General features: G+C 45.2%; 1 protein-coding gene across 1 annotated transcript in view; it reads right to left on the bottom strand.

Moving 5' to 3' along the window:
* Positions 1 to 184: 184 nt before the first annotated feature.
* The window catches only part of LOC145357322 (Na(+)/citrate cotransporter-like), a 28,777-nt gene continuing 8,791 nt past the window's right edge, over positions 185 to 20,170 (bottom strand). Inside the window, exons 6-12 of the mRNA XM_080210562.1 lie at positions 18,868 to 18,990; positions 15,157 to 15,372; positions 9,284 to 9,405; positions 7,565 to 7,677; positions 5,576 to 5,737; positions 3,013 to 3,150; positions 185 to 671 (exon numbers count right to left, since the gene is read on the bottom strand). Of these exons, the coding sequence (XP_080066688.1) occupies positions 546 to 671; positions 3,013 to 3,150; positions 5,576 to 5,737; positions 7,565 to 7,677; positions 9,284 to 9,405; positions 15,157 to 15,372; positions 18,868 to 18,990 (1,000 nt within the window). The 3' untranslated portion in view covers positions 185 to 545. The remainder of the gene's footprint in view (positions 672 to 3,012; positions 3,151 to 5,575; positions 5,738 to 7,564; positions 7,678 to 9,283; positions 9,406 to 15,156; positions 15,373 to 18,867; positions 18,991 to 20,170) is intronic.

The raw sequence follows: 20,170 nt of genomic DNA, 5'->3' as shown, positions 1-20,170 counted from the left end.
GAGGCTACCTCGCTATTTATATTTAAGACGCGGGTAGATAGGTTTTTGACAGACAAGGGAATTAAGGGTTATGGGGAGAAAGCGGCAAAGTGGAACTGAGCCACTTCAGATCAGCCATGATCTTATTGAATGGCGGGGCAGGCTCGGAGGTCTAGATGGCCTACTCCTGCTCCTATTTCTTATGTTCTAAGGGTGGAGCGATAGAAATCAAGGAGGCTCAAGACCCCAAAAGTGGAGAACAAGAGATTCTGGAGTGTTGTGGAGTTTGAGGAGGTTACAGAGATAGGGAGGAACAAGGCTATGGAGGTCTTTGAAACCCACAACAGGATATAGCTATCGTGGATATGTTAACCATTTAATTAGCATACTTATTTTTGCATATTAAATTGTTTTTCCCACAAATCATCCTCAGCTCAATCACAATCCTCTGGAATCTGAATGCATCCTTCATTGATTTAAATTGTAGCCTCTAATCCTCAACCTTCTCTCTTTGTCTCTTCAATAAACTCCAACATCGACACCACAGACGGGGACCCAGTTCACCGTCATTTGCGGGTGACATTAGCCCACGTGGGGAAGGTGTCAAGATTGAACATTAAACGGCCCCAGGTGTTGATGGCGAGAGTAACAGTGGCCACTCCGATTAAGTTGAGCAGGAATCCAGCCCTGGCCTGTAGAAGATAGAAAATCCATTTAATCAAATCTGATTCAAATCTGTCCTCTCAAAGCCAGATGTGGAGTAGATACAGTCCCGATATCGTGAAGCATTGAGGTGACCCTCAGTTCAAGCCCTGGAGCCCAGTAGAAGGTAACATTACATATACACTAGAACAGAAGAAGGCCATTCAGCCCCTCAGGCCCTTTCACAGAAACAGGAGGAGGCCATAAAGGCCCATTGAGTCGATTACACTGGAGCTGGAGGAGGCCATTCAGCCCCTCCAGTCTATCAGAAACATACAGCACAGGAGACCACTCAGCCCATTGTTCCTGTGTCAGCTGACTGATAGATTACTCCCATTTCTCTACCCATAGAATCCACTGACTATCTGATAGAGCATCTTACCCAGGACCCCTCCCTCATCTTATCCCTGTAATCCCACACAATGCCCTTGGCTAATTTATTGGGTGGAAGGTGGCACAGTGGTTCAATAGCTACAACATCGCTCTTTTAATGAGCGCTGTTGCCTCATTGCACCAGGGTCCCAGCTTCAATTCCTGGTTTGGGTCACTATCTGCGTGGAGTTTCCACATTCTCCTTGTGTTTGCATGGGTTTCCTCCAGGTGCTCCAGTTTCCTCTCAGTCTGAAAGACATGCTGGTTAGGTGCATTGGCCGTGCCAAATTCTCCCTCACTTACCTGAACAGATGCTGGAATGTGGCGACTAGGGGATTTTCCACATTAATTTCATTGCAGTGTTAATGTCAACCTACTTGTGACACTAATAAATAAACTTTAAACTATCTAATCTACACTTCTTTGGACAATAAGGGTCAATTTAGCATGGCCAATCCACTCTATCCTCCACATCTTCGGACTGTGGAAGGAAACTGGAGCACCTGGAGGAAAACCCATGCAGACACGGGGGGAACATGCAAACTCCACACAGACAGTAATCCAAGGCTGGAATTGAACCTGGGTCCCTGGAGGTGTGAGGCAGCAGTGCTCATCACTGTGCCACCCTGTATTCTCTCCCTAGTAAATTATTTTGCTTCAAGTATTTACAATTATATAAATAAATAGTCTTTCCAATGGCTGAAGAGTTCATTGTAAATGACACAGATGTTGATTGGCAAAAGAACCAGAACTCGATAAATATATGAAGGAGAAAACATTGCTGTGAAATGGGGGAGTGAGTGGGGAAGAGGCACTGACTGGATTACTCTTCTAAAGAGCCAGCACATACCCAGTGGGCCAAATGGCCTCCTTCTCAGCTGTACTTTAATTCAGCTCGTTAATTCATCCTAATTTCTTTTGAATGTTATTTTTGCATCTGCTTTGAGCATCCTTTCAGATTATAGCATAAGAACATAAGAGTTAGGAGCAGAAGTAGGCAAATTCAGACTTGCTCCGCCATTCAATCAGATCACGGCTGATCTCACCCTGGTCTCAAAATCCACCTCCCCACCCATTCCCCGCATCCCTTTAACCTGTTTCTTTAAAAATTGGAAATATATCCAGCTCCTCCTTGAAACCATTCCAATGATTCAGACTCCACCCTCTATGGGGCAGTGACTTCCACAAATTCAGCACCCTTGCCAGAAGTAGTTCCTCCACATCTCAGTTTTAAATCCACCAACTCTCAACCTATACCTGTGACTTTGTGTTCGAGATTGCCTCATAAGGGAAAACATTTGGTCAACATTTACTCTATCAATCCCTTTAACATTTTATATCCTTCGATCAGATCCCCCTCATCTTTCTAAACTCCAGTGAATATAAGTCCAAACTCTTCAATCCTTCCTTATTTGTTAACCCTTTCCAACTTGCTGTGTAACAAAATGTTTCCTCATCTCGTCTTTGGATCTTTTGCCAAATATCTTAACTGTGTCTCCCTCTGCTTACTGACCCCCCTGCCAATGGAAACAGTTTCTACCCATTTAATCAATCAATATTGTTCGGGATTTTGAACACTTCTAACAAGTCTTGTCATAAGCTCCACGTTCATGGGAAAGCTGAGCCAGTTTCTCCAGTGTGACTGAAGTCCGTCAACCCCGGAATCATTCTGGTAAATCTCTGCATCCTCCCCAATGCCTTGACATCCTTCCAAAAGTGCGGCACCCAGAATTGAACACTAGCTCTGACCAGTCTCCTGTAAATAATGGTTTAGAATGAGTCTGCCCCACCATTTAATTAGATCATGGATCATCAGATTGTTGCCTTAACTCCACTTTCCCACCTGCAAACGTCCCCCTGCCACCTCCGCTGTCCCCCCACCCCCCGCACCCAGCACCCCCACACACCTCACCCCCTCCCCCATAACCCTTGGCTCCATTCTCAATTAAAAGCACTCACCATATCAGAGACCTTGAGGTGGCCATAGGAGAATACAATGGCATTGGGGGGAGTGGCAACAGGCAGCATGAAGGCAAAAGAGGTGCTTAAAGTGGCTGGAATCAACACGTAGAGAGGATTCATTTGGATGGAGGTAGCCTGGAGCAGAAAGCAAAAGAGAAACACGTTAGTAAGAGGGGGAGTGACATCTCCCATCAGTTTTGATTGGCGGAGATTAGCGGCTGCAGCAACGTTGCTCAGTGTAACACAGTTGAACCCAGGTTCCATTGGGGTCATTATTAAATGGTGCAAGTTAAAGGTTAATTTGCACAATCTCTTGTTTCGAATTGCTCTCCCGTGTGGGTGCAAGAGACGCCACGAATGTTCTACTTCGAAGAAGAGCAAGGGGGATTAATCCCAGCGTCCTGGCCAATATCTACCACTCCATCAATGTCAGCAATGAACAGATGATCTGGTCATTCACTGTTTCTGGGATCTTACTGTGCACAAATTGGCTGCTGTGTTTCTTACACTCTACACATTTCAAAAGTATCTCATTGGCTAAGACACGACACCCTGAGGTTGTAAAGGAGCTATAGAAATGCAACTCTTTTAGTCTCCTCTTTCTGTAGCAACTTATTCAGAATCTGAGGAGCAATGGGGCTACTTGAAGGTGCAGTGACCATTTTTACGTAGGTAATCAGCGCAGCTATTTTATGTACACTTTCCCCAAATTCCAATGGGTTAATTCGCCAGTTCAGCTGACTTGTGGAGTTTCATATTCAGGGAGGAATTGTGGTTGGGTCACAAACCAAAAGCTTTATCTGCCTTTAAAGGGATCCGGTGGTTCCTTTTGGTAGATTGCTGGTCTGGACCCTTCATCCACAAGTGAGACTTTGCTCATAGATTTCAATTAAAGTATTTTTTTTTAAACAAAACATTCATTCTCAGGATGTGGGTGTCGCTGGTTAGACCAGTATTTATTAACCATCTCTAATTGCCCTTGAGAAGGTGGTGGTGAGCTGCCCTCTCAAACCGCTGCAGTCCATGTGGTGTAGGTACACCCACCGTGCAGTTAGAGAGGGAGTTTGACACAGTGACACCAGGAGTGTCTTTTAAGTGAATATCTATTTGCTGAACAAAACAGCAGAAGAGAAATATTTTGTTATGATACCATCGCTCAGTACGCAAACGGATTTCTACTCCTTCCTATCCAGAAGCAGCCCTTCAACTGGTGAAAAACCCAGCTCCTAAATGCAAGCTTCAAGGAACATCACGTGATCTCAATTTACTCTGAAACTAGTCCTGCTCAGTCTTAAAGCGACCTGCTTTTCCTACATTTCTATAGAGGATAGTTCTCCTGAGGTTACAGACCATTTTCGCAGAGTTTCCTTAATGTGATGGAATATTCTCCAATTGCCTGGGTGAGTGCAGCTCCAACATCACTCAAGAAACCATCTAGGACAAAGCAGCCCGCTTGATCGGCACGCAAATGACCACCTTCAACATTCACTTCCTCCACCACTCTCACACAATGGCATAAGTGTGCACCAAGTACCAAATTCACCTTCCAAATCGACAACTGCTCCCATTGAGGACGAGAGCAGCAGATACCTGGGAACACCATCACCTGGAGAATCTGCTCCAAGTCACTCACCATCCTGACTGGGAAATATATTGCAATCAAAATCCTGGAACTCCTTCCCTAACTGCACTGTGGGTGTTTCTACACCATGTGCACTGAAGTGGTTTAAGATGGCAGCTCACCCTCACCTTCTCAAGGACAATTAGGGATTGACAACAAATGCTGATCTAACCAGCCAGGCCCACATTCCCAAAACAAACAGAACAGTTGGATTAGAAGTTTGATTGGGTTTGCATTGGCGATAGATTTAGATTAAATGGGGCCTTTTGGCCCATTTGATCCTCACCTTCCAGAAAACCAACCCTTACCTTTTAAGAATTTAACATCCACTTGAACGTGCTGACATGTCCTCTACCAAATGACAGCACATCTGACAGTGCAGCACTCCCTCAGTACACCAGCACCTGGGTTATGTGCTCAAGGTCTGGTATGGGCTTCAAACTCACAGCTTGGTGACCCCAAGGGGAGATAGTGGAGGTGTGGTAATGTCACTGAACTAGTAATCCAGAGTGACAGGCTAATACTCTGCAGGGGACAGGGAGGGGAGATCACTAGTTTATATACCATCCTGGCAGATGGTGGAATTTAAATTTAATGAATTAATCTGTAATTGAAGGCTCGTCTCAGTAAATGACCATGAAACCCTCATTGATTGTTGCAAAGACCCATCTGGTTCATGAGTGCCCAGTAGGGAAGGGAATCTGCCATTCTTACCTGGTCTGGCCTACAGGTGATTCCACACCCACAGCAACTTGGTTGACTCTTAAATGCCCTCTGAAATGGCCAGTGTGCCACTTTGATCGATTAGGGACAGCCTTGCCAACAGCAACCACGTCCCAAGGAATAATTTTTAAATACATTCACAGGAAGCTCTCACCATGCCCTCTCCCCATTTCACCCCAAATAACACAGAGCAACAGAAAGAAATCAAAGACGTACCATTGAAGCCAGGATAGGGAGGAAGAGTGTGGCTGTAGCTACATTGCTGGTGCACTCTGTGAAGATTGCGATCGCCAGACACAAGGTAACAGCAATGGCCCAGTGTGGGATTTTCTGCAGGGGGAGTAACTGTTCACCCAGCTGTTGGGATAGACCGGACACCTGGAAAGGAAAGGGGAAGATTTGATTTCTGACAGTGTTTCTGTTCATGTCCAGTCCGCGAGTGTGTTCCTGAGCTTCTGCTCACTCGTCAATCCAATTCCTCAGTCCATTTCCAAACTCATGGTCTAAACCCTTTGCTCTATATTGACCATGTAGTATGGCAGGGAACATATACAGCCCCCTACCCAGACATGTCAGAGATTGCAGCTTTCATCACAACTCCATCATCTGAGGAACAGTTGAGGACTCTGGGTCTGTACTCGTTGGAGTTTAGAAGGATGAGGGAGCATCTTAATGAAACTTACACGATATTGCGAGGCCTGGATAGAGTGGACGTGGAGAGGATGTTTCCACTGATGGGAAAAACTAGAACCAGAGGGCACAACTTCAGGCTAAAGGGACAATCCTTTAAAACAGAGATGAGGAGGAATTTCAGAGAGTGGGGAAATCGGGGGAGCTCTTTGCTGTGGAAGGCTGTGGAGGGCCAGGTCATTGAGTGTTTTTAAAAAGGAGATAGATAGGCTCTTGATTAATAAGGGTATCAGGGGTTATGGGGAAAAGGCAGGAGAATGGGGTGAGAAAAATCTCAGCCATGAATGAATGACAGAGTGGACACGATGGGCCAAGTGAACGAATTCTACTCCTATGTTTTATGTCTAACTTGTACTTTCTTGAGTTCAGGTGATTGAGGGATTATTTGATGCGGTTTCAAATCTAAGAGAATTAACAGATTAAGAGAAATGATTTCACCTGGTTGTGGGGTGAGGGTGTGGTGGGGGTGTCCAGAACAAAGGTGGGCGGTGGGGGGAGGGGGGCACAGAGCCTTAAAATGAGAGTCTGTCGTTTAGGGGTAAATGTCAGGAAGCAATTCCTCAACAAAAGGGACTGGGAATTTGGAATGCTCTTTAAACTGGGAGGGAATCAGTTGGAATATCCAAGACTGAGATGGAATGGATGATTGTTGGGTAAATGTATGGAGTGAACACATGAAGGTGAGGGACAGATCAGACCACCGAATAGCAGCATGGGCTCCAGAGGCCAAATGGCCTCCTACTGTTCCCAATAGTCCGAGATGTTCTTGCTGTGCCCACAATGCCAACTTTAAAGGAAGATGGCAGACTGGCCCAGCCAGAGGTCATCAGTTCCCATGACATGGATGTGACAGAATCATTTCACACAGCCAGTTGTTGTGATCTGGAAGGTGCTGCCTGAATGGAAGGAGAAGATTCAATAGGAAGTTGCATAATGGAATTGGATAAATCCTGGAAAAGGAAACACTTCCAGGATTCTGAGAGAGAGCAGGCAGGGATGGAACTAATCGGATGTCTCAGTCACAGAGAGAGCCAGCACAGACACACACACACACACACGGACACAGACACACACATGCTCACGCACACACAGACACACAAACACATATACACACACACACGCACACATACAGACACACACATACAGTCACTCACACACACATTCACATACACACAGATACACACAGACACATACACACTCATGCACACAGACACACACACACGTTCCACACACTCACGCACACAGACATACACGCAGATAACACACACACACACACACACACACACACACACGTACAAACACAGACACAGTGGCTCTCCATCTGTACTGTGTGATTCTATTCTGAGATGTTTCACTTTTATCTGTCGGGGTTCACTTTTATCTGTCAGGGTGAAGTGCCAAAATGACCCAGATCAGCCTGGATTGAGCTGCTCATGAACGTGGTGAGTTCAGTCCCAATATTGGCTTCCCTTGGTTCATTCCAGGCTTTCTTGATTCCAGGCAGCAGGTGCTTACCTCACAGCCCTTCGCCAGTGCAAAGCCTCCTCCCAGTAACAACACCACGTTCCAGGGCAGCTTACGTTGGACGGTCACCCAGTTCAGGAGTTTATTTATGGGCAGATTCATCACTGGCATTTCAGAAAGAAAGAATCTCATTATCATTCACCTCCAATACAATGATTTCTACACAGCAATTGGCTGAAATGCCTTTGACACCGGATTGCAAAGTTAGCAACAAAGATGCTGACAGTCAGGTCAAAGGGCAATGGACGGAGCCCTGGGACAGACAGTCTTTTCACCTTAACCCAGGTGGGTTCAAATGAGGGCCAGGTTACAGGAGGAACGTCAACCACTTTGTGTCAGCTGTGAAAATGTGAAGCTGATTTGTGCAGTTTCAATCCACCCTGAAAGAGTTTGAGTGTAAAACTGGCTGTAGTTTGTGCAGAATGGCCACGCTGTATCGTAGTTACTGCTGCTGTGAGATTGGCTAAAGAGACATATCGAAGGGGACAGTGTAGAGGGAGCTTTACTCTGTATCTAACCCTGTGCTGTACCTGTCCTGGGAGTGTTTGATGGGGGACAGTGTAGAGGGAGCTTTACTCTGTATCTAACCCTGTGCTGTACCTGTCCTGGGAGTGTTTGATGGGGACAGTGTAGAGGGAGCTTTACTCTGTATCTAACCCCGTGCTGTACCTGTCCTGGGAGTGTTTGATGGGGCACAGTGTAGAGGTAGCTTTACTCTGTATCTAACCCTGTGCTGTACCTGTCCTGGGAGTGTTTGATGGGGGACAGTGTAGAGGGAGCTTTACTCTGTATCTAACCCTGTGCTGTACCTGTCCTGGGAGTGTTTGATGGGGACAGTGTAGAGGGAGCTTTACTCTGTATCTAACCCCGTGCTGTACCTGTCCTGGGAGTGTTTGATGGGGACAGTGTAGAGGGAGCTTTACTCTGTATCTAACCCCGTGCTGTACCTGTCCTGGGAGTGTTTGATGGGGATAGTGTAGAGGGAGCTTTACTCTGTATCTAACCCTGTGCTGTACCTGTCCTGGGAGTGTTTGATGGGGGGACAGTGTAGAGAGAGCTTTACTCTGTATCTAACCCCGTGCTGTACCTGTCCTGGAAGTGTTCTCCAAGGCGGCCTTCATGACACATGACAGCACAGAGTCGCTAAGCAGAGACTGATAGCCAAGTTCCGCACACACGAGGACGGCCTCAACTGGGACCTTGGGCTCATGTCACACTATCTGTAACACTCATGACTTGCCTGGGTTTGCAAAATCTCACTTACTGTCCTGTCTGGAGACAATACACATCACTTTAACCTGCGCTTAATGCTCTCTCCACTCACATTCTCTGTACCTTTAAGACTTGATTCGCTGCAAAGACTCACATTCCAATCATTATTCTGTAAATCGAGTTTATAGCATTATATGTCCTGTTTGTGAACAGAACTCCCACTCACCTGATGAAGGGGCAGAGCTCTGAAAGCTAGTGGCGTTTGCTACCAAATAAACCTGTTGGACTTTAATCTGGTGTTGTGAGACTTCTTACTGCGTTTACCCCAGTCCAACGCCAGCATCTCCACATCGTGTTTAATGTAGGACAGTGTAGAGGGAGCTTTACTCTGTATCTAACCCCGTGCTGTACCTGTCCTGGGAGTGTTTGGTGGGGGACAGTGTAGAGGGAGCTTTACTCTGTATCTAACCCCGTGCTGTATATGTCCTGTGTACGTACCTGTCAGGTTCTCCTTTGAGCTTTCTTGGTTCTGATTCCCAGGTGTAAAGTTTGGCTTCCGAGATGGAATCATGAACATGAGGACAGCAATGAGGACTGCAACAGTGGCATCACTGACGTACCTGAGACACACAAGAGTTGGTTTCCACTTAAGTTTGAACCTGAGACAAACATCCTTCCCCATTCAGACACCCTCACACTGCTTCAGAAAGAATATTAAAATAGGAGGAATCCTCGCGTTTCCATCTCCATATCCTTGTTCAACAAAAAGCTTACTGATCTCAGATTTAATGTGAGATTGACCATCCATTCATGTTGATAAAGGGGATATTCAAGTTCGAGGGAGAGTGGAGGATGGAGGGAAAATGGTGAGAGCAAAGTGGAGGATGAAAGAAAGGCTGAGGTTAGAGAGAGGGTGGATGGAGGGGGGACAAAGGGAGGGAAGGAATGCTGAACGTGGAGAGAGGGTGATGAATGAAGGGTGTTATTGGGAACCTGTTACAGCAGAGCATTTCAAAACACATAATAAAGCCAAGCAAAGTCAGCATGGCTTCAGGAAGGGGAAATCGTGGCTGACACATTGATTAGAATTCCTTGAAGTGGTAGTGAGCAGGATAGGTATAGTGAAGGTAAATGGCACGTTGGCCTTTATTTGAAAGGGGATGGAGTATAAAAATAGGGAAATCTTGCTAAAATTATACAAGGCACTAACTGGACTCCACCCATTGTCTAAGGAAAGATATACTGGTATTGGAGATAGTCCAGAGAAGGTTGACTGCGTTGATCCTGTGTATGGAGGTCTTTTCCTATGAGGAGAGGTTGAGTAGATTGGGTCTGTAGTCACCAGAGTTTAGAAGAATGAGAGGTGACCTTATTGAAACATATCAGATTCTCAGGGGGATTTACAGGCATGATGCTGAGAGGTTGTTTCTCCTTGAGGGAGAGTCTCGTACTAGAGAACACTATCTCAGAGTAAAGGATCATCCATTTAAGACAGAGTTCAGGAGGAATTTCTTCTCTGAGGGTAGAGAATCTGTGGAATTCCTTTCCGCAGAGGGCTGTAGAGGCTGCGTCGTTCAGTACATTCCAGGCTGGGACAGACAGATTTTTAATCAGGAAGGGGATCGGGAGTTATGGGGATAAGGCAGGAAAGTGGGGTTGAGGTCTATCACATCAGATCAGTCATGATCTCATTAAGTGGCAGAGCAGACTCGATGGGCTGAATGGACTACTGCTCCTACCTCTTATGGTGGAGGATAGAGGGAAGGGTGAATGGAGGGAAAGGGGGAAGGGGGAAAGATAGAGGGAAAGTGGATGGTGGAGGGTTGGGGAAGGGGAATGGAGGGAAGGGGGCAGAGGAGAGGATGGATGGAGGGAGGTTGGATGGTGGAGGGAGAGAGGCAGAGAGGGGAATAAAGAGAAGGAAAGAGGATAGAGGGAAGGGTGGAAAAGGAGGGTGTATGGAGGGAAAGTGGGGGCAGGAGAAGATGGAGGAAGGGGGATCATGAAATCCCACTCCCAAGAGAAACATCAACCCTGGTACTGCCCTCTTCACAATGGAACTGAGCCCAATCAGAATCCTGATCCTAATGCCAGGATGGAGTGCGATCCCTCTGGGAATTGGAGATACGTGTTTCTAAGTGTTGCTAATGTGTTTGCGAGCTCCGCCAACACAGCATCCAGAGAGTTCTTCCTGTATTAAATCCATTTTCCACCCGAGTGCAGAATGTTCAATGTCGGCACTCGATGGGCACTGTCAACCCACCCAGAAACAAGAGAACTGACGGTAACCCTAGGCAACAGATTGGTTTCTGCTTTACTCTCCAAGCATGTTCTTGGCTGGATTTCCCTGTTAAACAATGAGCTGTGTGTTCCCCAGAAACTCCTCTGAAGTTGCTACAGCTCCCGGTTCTCCTACCTCTCTGAGGGGCTCTGTATATCTGCCTGGTTTGCGGAGGAGCAGAATTTCTTTTGGATTATTGCCCTTTAAAGACTGCTGCCTGGTGGTGGGGTCCTGCACAGGCTGCTCAATCTGGAGACTGCCCCATCCCCCAGAATTCAGACTATTCCATATCTTGTTCTCCTGACTTGAATCAGTCCCCGTACCTGGACACGGAGCTCTGTAATTCCCTTCCTAAACCTCTTCCTCATGTCCTCTCAAACCAACCACCCAAAGTTATTTCTCACCTACTTTCTGAACTCCCCCTGACTCAGTCTCAGACCTTGAATAGTTCCCCTGTGAAGCATCCAGATGTTTCATGATGTTAAACATAGTCTATAATTCCCTCCGCACTGACCCTCCCGCAATGAAAAATTGACAGGTTTATGATGAAAGTGTGGAGAGTGGGGCTAATTTTTTAGTTATTTCAGAGGCAAAATACAGACACAATGGGCTGAATGACCTCCTGTGTTGTAAGATTTGGCATATATTAAAAACTACTGGCCAATGTAACAATAAATCTGTACTGTAAATATGTCAATTAGTGCAGTGAATTCCATTTTAATTGCAATTAGTATTCTAAAATATCCCGCTATTTGTAATGTAAGGATTGGCAAATTGCTTTGTTTAGGTTGGATGCTTTTAATAGGGTGGACAGTAGGTTAGCGCTGCTGCCTCACAGCACCAGGGACCCGGGTTTGATTCCCAGCTTGGGTCACTGTCTGTGCAGAGACTGCACATTCTCCCTGTGTCTGCGTGGGTTTCCTCCCACAGTCTGAAAGACATGCTGGTTAGGATGCATTGACTGTGTTCAATTCTCCCTCGGTGTACCCGAACAGGAGTGTGGCGACTAGGGAATTTTCACAGTAACTTCACTGCAGTGTTAAGAGAGTGACAATAATAAATAAGTAGATACTTTAAATTCAGGAAATAATGGTGCTATTTACTATGATGATTGCCAGGCATAATAGGGGGGGCCATTTCCTGACAATGATATGCTCTCCAATGTGTTAAACATATGCTGCAGACTGCACTACTCGCTGGCACGCACCACACTGGTCTACTGATGAGGACACAAAAACTTCAACACTCACAACAATGGTGCTATAGATGTGTCTGTCATGTATTGTACTCTGTGTTCAACGCCAGCATCTCCACATCTGTGTAATTCACAGCAGGGAATACTGAATACTCTTCGTGAGGTTTGTATTTACAAACTCCTGGCCAGTTCCCAGTGAGAAACTCACTTTTGAAACAACCCTTTGTTTTCCATTTGGAAACGTTTGAGGGGTTTTTTGGGGAGAGTGTTTCAAATAATCTCAATGTTGTGTGCAACGCAATGTGACACATTGATAAATTGTGCCGTGGGTTGTTGACAAACTTCCTTTCGTTAATAAATAAAAGCCGATCAGTCTGAGTGACTCCACACTCCCGACAACATTCAGGTATTGTTACACATCAGGCCAGATTCCCTTCTCACCTCCAAGTGTGTGGAGCGCAAGAAACAAATTAAAAATCACTCGCATCAAATTGAGATGTGCCATTCTAGAGTGATTAAACCAAATGGCACATCTCCTGCCCGATTGCTGGGAGAACATTACCAAAACCCCCAACCAAAAATCTTAATCTGCCTTGAGACTGAAGTCAATAGGAATCCAATTGGTTAAAGTGGACAGAGTTAAGTGGCAGTTGGATAATGGACAGGTTGGATGAGGGGGAGGCAGAGAGGGACAGGCTCCAGGAAATCCAACTCGGAATTTCATGATGTTGTATTACAATGTGTGGAAAATGGATCTCATCTAAATTAACTCCTGTACCTTTTTTTAACAAATATATTAATTGCTGTATTTAAAAACAGACACAACTTTCACAACAAAGTTTATTTATTTGTCACCATTAGGCTGACATTAACACTGCAATGAAGTTACTGTGAAAATCTCCATGTCACCACACTCTGGTTCCTGTTCGGGTCAAATGCACCTAACCAGCACGACTTTTAGACTGTGGGAGGAAACCCACGCAGACATGGGGAGAATGTGCAAACTCCACAAAGACTGTGGCCCAAGCCGGGAATCAAACCCAGGCCCCTGGCACTGTGAGGCAGCAGTGCTAACCACTGCACCGCAGCAGTGCTAACCACTGCGCCACCACAAGTTCCAACAAGCAGGCCTTCGAAAATAACCAGCATCATTTCATTCAGCAATGCCATCTGGAAAGTACAGCTGGGTCAAGAGATCAGACTCCAAGAAGCTAATAGGACACACTCCCACTGAGAGGAAAAGACTCCTGTCACACAGGCTCATTTTCTCTGTATCACCTCTGGCTGCAATGTCTAAACTGAATTTATTTCCCACAGATACCAGGCAGCACAGGACACCCACGTTGGTTGGATTCTGTGCCAAGACTGTGTTTCACTCTAAACCTGCCTCTGCAGCCAAACCCCACACCAGAATCTTCAGTGTAAAACCCAAATGAACACTCCCAGCGCCGAGAGAGAGGTCTGCACTGTCAGAGGGTCAGCGTAGAATAACCCATATTAAAGCAGATTGTCTATCAGGATCATGCCGCTGTTTGTGGGATCTTGCTGTGCACATATAGGCTGCTGTTTCCAATCTCGAGTGACTATACTTTCTAATCTGGTGAAAGGTGCTATAGAAATGTAAGTCTTTGCTGAACAGAGAGTGATGGTTTGGCTGCATGTTTCTAACTGTTCCAGCACCAGCTGCTGTCTACGGAAAGAATTCCAAACCCCTCTCACCCCGTGTGTTTAGAAGTGCTTCCTACTGAACTATCTGGCCCTGATTATTACACTGTGTCCCCTCATACTTCTAGAATCCTCAATGATTAGTGTTAAAGGTCCTGGTCTAGGCCTAGAAAGGTGTTTTGTGAAGTTAGCTGAGACTGCACGTTCTACATTTAGTTTTGGCATTTATAAACATAAGGTATGATTCAAATGACTCACCAGGAAACTTTTATCAAAGTTTATTTAAGAACACAGTTAGAATAAAAAAGAATTAATTTTACTGATTGCAAGACTTAAATCATGACACAGTATAACTCCTAACAGCTAGCTATCTCTGTTGTTCCAATTTAAAGCAGTACACATACCCGTCTTCAGAATTAGTTAGCACTAAAACAAGAATTCTCACGCAATACTAGATTTCCAGCTTTTAACATCCATTGTCAGAAATCCAAACAGCTGTTTTCATTGAAGGATATATCCTCAAGATAGCAAAGCAGAAAAGTAAATCTAATCTTTAGCAGCTTCCAGACTTCAGAGACAGTGGAGGATACCTTTCTGCAGCTTCCAAAGCAGTAACACTCAGCAGAATCTCCAACTCCAGAGAGAGAGAGAGAAAAAGAAACACTGCTCTCTCTCAACTCCAAATGGGATCTGAAAACAGCAACTGAGCTGGAATTCTCTGAAAACCTAGCCGTCCCCAGTCGTACGACCTGACCTATCAATCATCCCAATCAAGGTCAACTTTGCAATCCCAGGGGAACATTAAAACAACAGAACACTGCATTAGTTCTGATTAAAACAAACATGGTATCAATTATACTGCTTCAGTAACAGTAGAAGGCACTGGCTGCAGACAAAACAGCTCCAACAAAATGCTAGGGATTGCTCAAAACACCCTGCAGAGATTAAAATACATTTTTCAAAAAGGTACAGGATTGTCACAGTGGAAATAATTTATCTTTATCTATCCTGTCTTTCACTTAGTGTCTTGCAATCAGATCATCTCTTATCCTTCTTAATTCTGGAGAAAACAGGTTAAATTTGTATAACTTCACCTCGTAATTAAACCTCTGAAGTCCAGGGGTCATTTTTGTAAACCTACATTGCACTTTGGCCCAGGACATTCTATCCTTCCTAAGGTGTGGCGCCCAGATCCACCTCAGATTGTGTTACCTTCTCTTCAATACTCACGTTGTGCCATTTTTGTCGAAAAGGACAGTTCCCCAACCTGGGATAAAGCCGGGCTCACGAGTAAACCACAGGATCACCAACAAGCAGAACAGGGTGAGGACAGCTTTCTCAGCAAAGGTCATGGGGCCCAGCTGGATGTACTCTTTCTCAATAACTCCGTGAGCTCTCTTCTCTTTCGATGAGACTGGGATTCCCCATCCCCACAGCTCCCGAAAACTGACAAAAAAAAATCATCTGATCAGCTCCATGCCTTTGATATTAGTGTTTTCTAAATATCTGTGGGGAAGGATTGACGTCTCTTCATGGACACCAGGCTCCATGACTCAATACACCATTTGCATCATTGTCACCTTCACCATGAAGACAGCAATCTGGTGGAAATGATCACCTTTCTCTCACAGATCTCTCTGTAGCACTAGAATCCCAGTCTGTCAGAGACCTCCCAATGCAGAGTGATGGAGAGGCCTGCAATCACAGGCTTCTGTGCGGAGGAGACAGTTGCAGCTGGAGAACCCAAAGATTTCAGTGGGAATTCTCAAATCAGATCCCCACATGTCTCATGGAAGCTCAGACTTGCAGTCTCTGGAGACACCAGCTCCTGCCTTTCTGTAGCTGCCAGCATGAGCTTAGATACAGAGTAAAGCTCCCTCTACACTGTCCCCCCATCAAACGAAAAGGGATTGGTTTAGATTAGTGGGTCAATGTTTTTTTTTAAAAATAAGACTGGTCGGCGCAACATTGTGGGCCGAAGGGCCTGTTCCGCGCTGTAATGTTCTATGTTCTATGTTCTAACACTCCCAGGACAGGTACAGCACAGGGTTAGATACAGAGTAAAACTCCCTCTACACTGTCCCCATCAAACACTCCCAGGACAGGTACAGCACAGGGTTAGATACAGAGTAAAGCTTCCTCTACACTGTCCCCATCAAACACTCCCAGGACAGGGACAGCATGCGATTAAAAGCTTTAATTTACCTGGAATCTGAATAAAGGAATTTGACTTTTTCTTATTAGTGTGAAGGTTGAACTTGGTGTTTGGTTTGTTGCCATCACAATCAGAAGCTCAAACCCCATCTCCAAAATGTTCCCTTGGCATTATTAATTTCAATGACAATCTCATGGCCTCCCATTGGATGGTTCATTGGAATTCTTTGGAAATGGTGCAAGGAGGTCATTGATGCTGTTTCCTGCACCGGTGCAATGGGAGATTTTCCCAGGATCTTTCCAACAGGGATGAGTGACCTCCAAAAGAGATACAGATAATCTGAGTGGGTGAGGGTCTGGCAGGTGGAGTACAACATTGGTAAATGTGAGGTCATCCATTTTGTTTGGACTAACAGCAAAATGGACTATTATTTAAATGGTAAAAAATTGCAACATGCTGCTGTGCAGAGGGATCTGGGTGTCCTTGTGCAGGAATCTCAAGGAGTTGGTTTGCAGGTGCAGCAGGAAATTAAGCAGCAAATGGAATTTTGTCCTTCATTGCTAGAGAGATGGAGTTTAAAAACAGCGAGGTTATGTTGCAGCTGTATAAGGTGCTGGTGAGGCCACACCTGGAGTACTGTGTACAGTTTTGGTCTCTTTACTTGAGAAAGGATATACTGGCACTGGAGGGGGTGCAGAGGAGATTCACTAGGTTGATTCTGGAGTTGGGAGGGTTGGCTTATGAGGAGAGACTGAGTAGACTGGGGCTATACTCATTGGAATTCAGAAGACTGAGGGGAGGTCTTACAGAAACATATAAGATTATAAATGGAATAGATAAGATAGAAGCAGGAAGTTGTTTCCACTGGCGGGTGAAACTAGAACTAGGGGGCATGGCCTCAAAATAAGGGGAAGCAGATTTAGGACTGAGTTGAGGAGGAACTTCTTCACACAAAGGATTGTGAATCTGTGGAATTCTCTGCCCAGTTGAGGCTCCCTCATTGAATGTTTTTAAGGCAAGGATAGATACATTTTTGAACAGTAAAGGAATTAAGGGTTATGGTGAGTGGGAGGGTAAGTGGAGCTGAGTCCACAAAAAGATCAGCCATGATCATATTGAATGACGGAGCAGGTGGGAGGGGCCGACTCCTCCTCCTGGTTCTTATGTTCTTAGTAGATTGAGATTTGATGGTCCTCTTGTTTTGGGATTGAATGTGGATCACTTACCAAGGAGCAATATTCCTGCCTCAGCTGGTGTTGCTGGCAAAGGCTGTCTTCACACCACTGTGTGCCTGCCTCTCTACAACCTGCACAGATCTCTGCACTCCTCTCGTTCTGGCCGCTTGCACCCGCCCCAACTATAATCACTCCATGGGTTCCCCTCTGCATTCAGCCCAAAGCTGTGGAATTACCACACTCAACGTCCCTCCCTCTCTCTCCTTTAAGAGTCTGCATAAACCCCGTCTCTGTATCCAAGCTCAGTTACATGTCCTATTCTGGCCCTTCATGCAACTCAGTGCAAAACCCCTTTGATAATCTCTCCAGTGAAGCAAGTCAGGATGTTATCCAATATGTAGGCGCTATATAAATGCAAATTGTTGTTGCAAATTTACTTATACCGTTCTATAATTCTGATTTTAAACAACCGACAATTTGCGTTGACTCACCCTCAGTGCCACAGGTGCCGACCACAATCAGTAAGGATAGGCAACAACACCTTCTCCACCATCATCCTCATCACCGGTGCCCCACAAGGCTCTGTTCTCAGCTCCCTACTATACTCCTTATACACCTATGACTGTGCGGCCAAATTCCCCTCCAACTCGATTTTCAAGTTTGCTGATGACACCTTTGTAGTGGGTCGGATCTCAAACAATGATGAGACAGAGTACAGGAATGAGGGGGAATCTGGTGAACTGGTGCGACAACAATAATCTCTCCCTCAATGTCAACAAAACACAAGAGATTGTCATTGACTTCAGGAAGTGTAAAGGAGATCATGCCCCTGTCTATGTCAATGGAGACGAAGTAGAAAGGATCGAGAGCTTCAAGTTTCTAGGTGTCCAAATCACCAACAACCTGTCCTGGTCCCCCCATGCTGATGCTATAGTTAAGAAAGCTCACCAATGCCTCTACTTTCTCAGACTAAGGAAATTTGGCAAGCCCTCTACGACTCTCACCAACATTTACAGATGCATCATAAAAAGTATTCTTCCTGGTTGTATCACAGCTTGGTACAGGCTCCTGCTCTACCCAAAACCGCAAGGAACTATAATGGGTTGTGAATGAAGCCCAATCCATCACACAAACCAGCCTCCCATCCATTGACTCTGTCTACACTTCCCACTGCCTTGGCAAAGCAGCCAGTATAATTAAGGACCCCACGCACCCCGGACATTCTCTCTTCCACCTTCTCCCTTCGAGAAAAAGTTACAAAAGTCTGAGGTCACGTACCGACCAACTCAAGAACAGCTTCTTCCCTGCTGCCATCAGACTTTTGAATGGACTTTCCTTGCATTAAGTTGATCTTTCTCTACACCCTAGCTATGAGTATAACACTATAATCTGCACTCTCTCCTTTCCTTCTTGATGAATGTTGGGCTTTGTGTAGCACGCAAGAAACAATACTTCCCACTGTATACAAATAAAGCTTTCTTAGTATCACAAGTAGGTTACATTAACACTGCAATGAAGTTATTGTAAAAAACTGACAATAAGAAATCAAACTGAATCAAAAGCAGCACAAACATTAAACCATTCAACCTCCTCAAAAAAGAAGTCACTTACTTCATTCCCAGGAATAAAATCTGTAGCCGTATCCAGCAGAGAAACAAAATGATCAGCATGTTGGGAAATGAGAAGCCAAACCATGTGGCAAAATTAATCACCTCGTCATTGTCTGGATAAATCCTTTAAAATGACAAACACAAAGTCAAATAAAACCTTTCAATACCCTCACATCCTTTCATAAAACATCCTCTCAAGGATCTTACTTTGATTCATTCTCGGGGCGTTAGGGGTGATCTTATAGAGGCCTATAAAATAATGAGGGACACAGATCAGCGAGATAGTCAATATCTTTTCCCAAAGGTGGGGGGGGTCTAAAACTAGAGGGCATAGGTTTAAGGTGAGAGGGGAGAGATACAAAAGTGTCCAAAGGGGCAATTTTTTCACAGAGGGTAGTGAGTGTCAGGAACAAGCTGCCAGAGGTAGTAGTAGAGGCGGGTACAATTTTGTCTTTTAAAAAGTGCTTAGACAGTTACATGAGTAAGATTGGTATAAAGGGATGTGGGCCAAATATGGGCAATTAGAAATAGCTTAGGGGTTTACAAAGAAAAGGTAGCATGTAACAACACAGGGCTGCCAGATAGAGACCCAGCAGCTCCAGTATTAATAAAAAGAAGCTACTGAAAGAGAAACATGACTAAAATACAATTTTTAAAGGCACAGTGCAGTCACACTACCCCATCTAAACCTTCAGTCATGTTTACCACCTCAAAATGATTGTGCTTCGATCTTCTATACAGAAAGAAAACAGAATTAGCCCTACAGAGCAGAAAGAGACCATTCAGCCCATCAAGTCTGCACCAACACCCTGAAAGAGCACCCCACCTGCGCAACAAAGGGAATTTTTCACGAGATGTAGCATTTTATGAATGTGGTCACTGAGAGAAGAATTGCCAACTCAAAGTGCTTAACTTTTCAAAAAAGGCACTTTGGCAACAAATTCAATTTTCAGCACCAAAGCTTAATCAAAGTTATAATTAGTTAACCCTTTCACTGCCAGTCCAGTTCTGCTGAATCCGCACTGTGTTCCCTCCCAGGCCAATCCTGAGGGGGGTGGGGGGAAGACTGGAACTGAACACAGTGACTCCAGATGGGGTCTGACTCAATCTTTATATAAACTGGAACATCACTCCCCCCCCACCCCCCGCCTTTGTATTCCAGCCTCATTCCGATAAAGAGCAATATCGCAGTCACTGACTGAATTCCTGTCCAGCACGGATTCTCCGCTTGGATCCCAAATTCATAGAATCCCAACTGGGCTGAATGGCCTCCTTCCGCACTTCGGGACTGCACTGACAGTCCC

The sequence above is a fragment of the Carcharhinus amblyrhynchos genome, chromosome 23 (genome assembly GCF_965287045.1).
Source record: "Carcharhinus amblyrhynchos chromosome 23, sCarAmb.v2.hapA, whole genome shotgun sequence".
Lineage (NCBI taxonomy): Eukaryota > Metazoa > Chordata > Chondrichthyes > Carcharhiniformes > Carcharhinidae > Carcharhinus > Carcharhinus amblyrhynchos.
The sequence above is the reverse complement of the archived record's forward strand: the minus strand, read 5'-3'. Positions and strand labels throughout refer to the sequence as shown.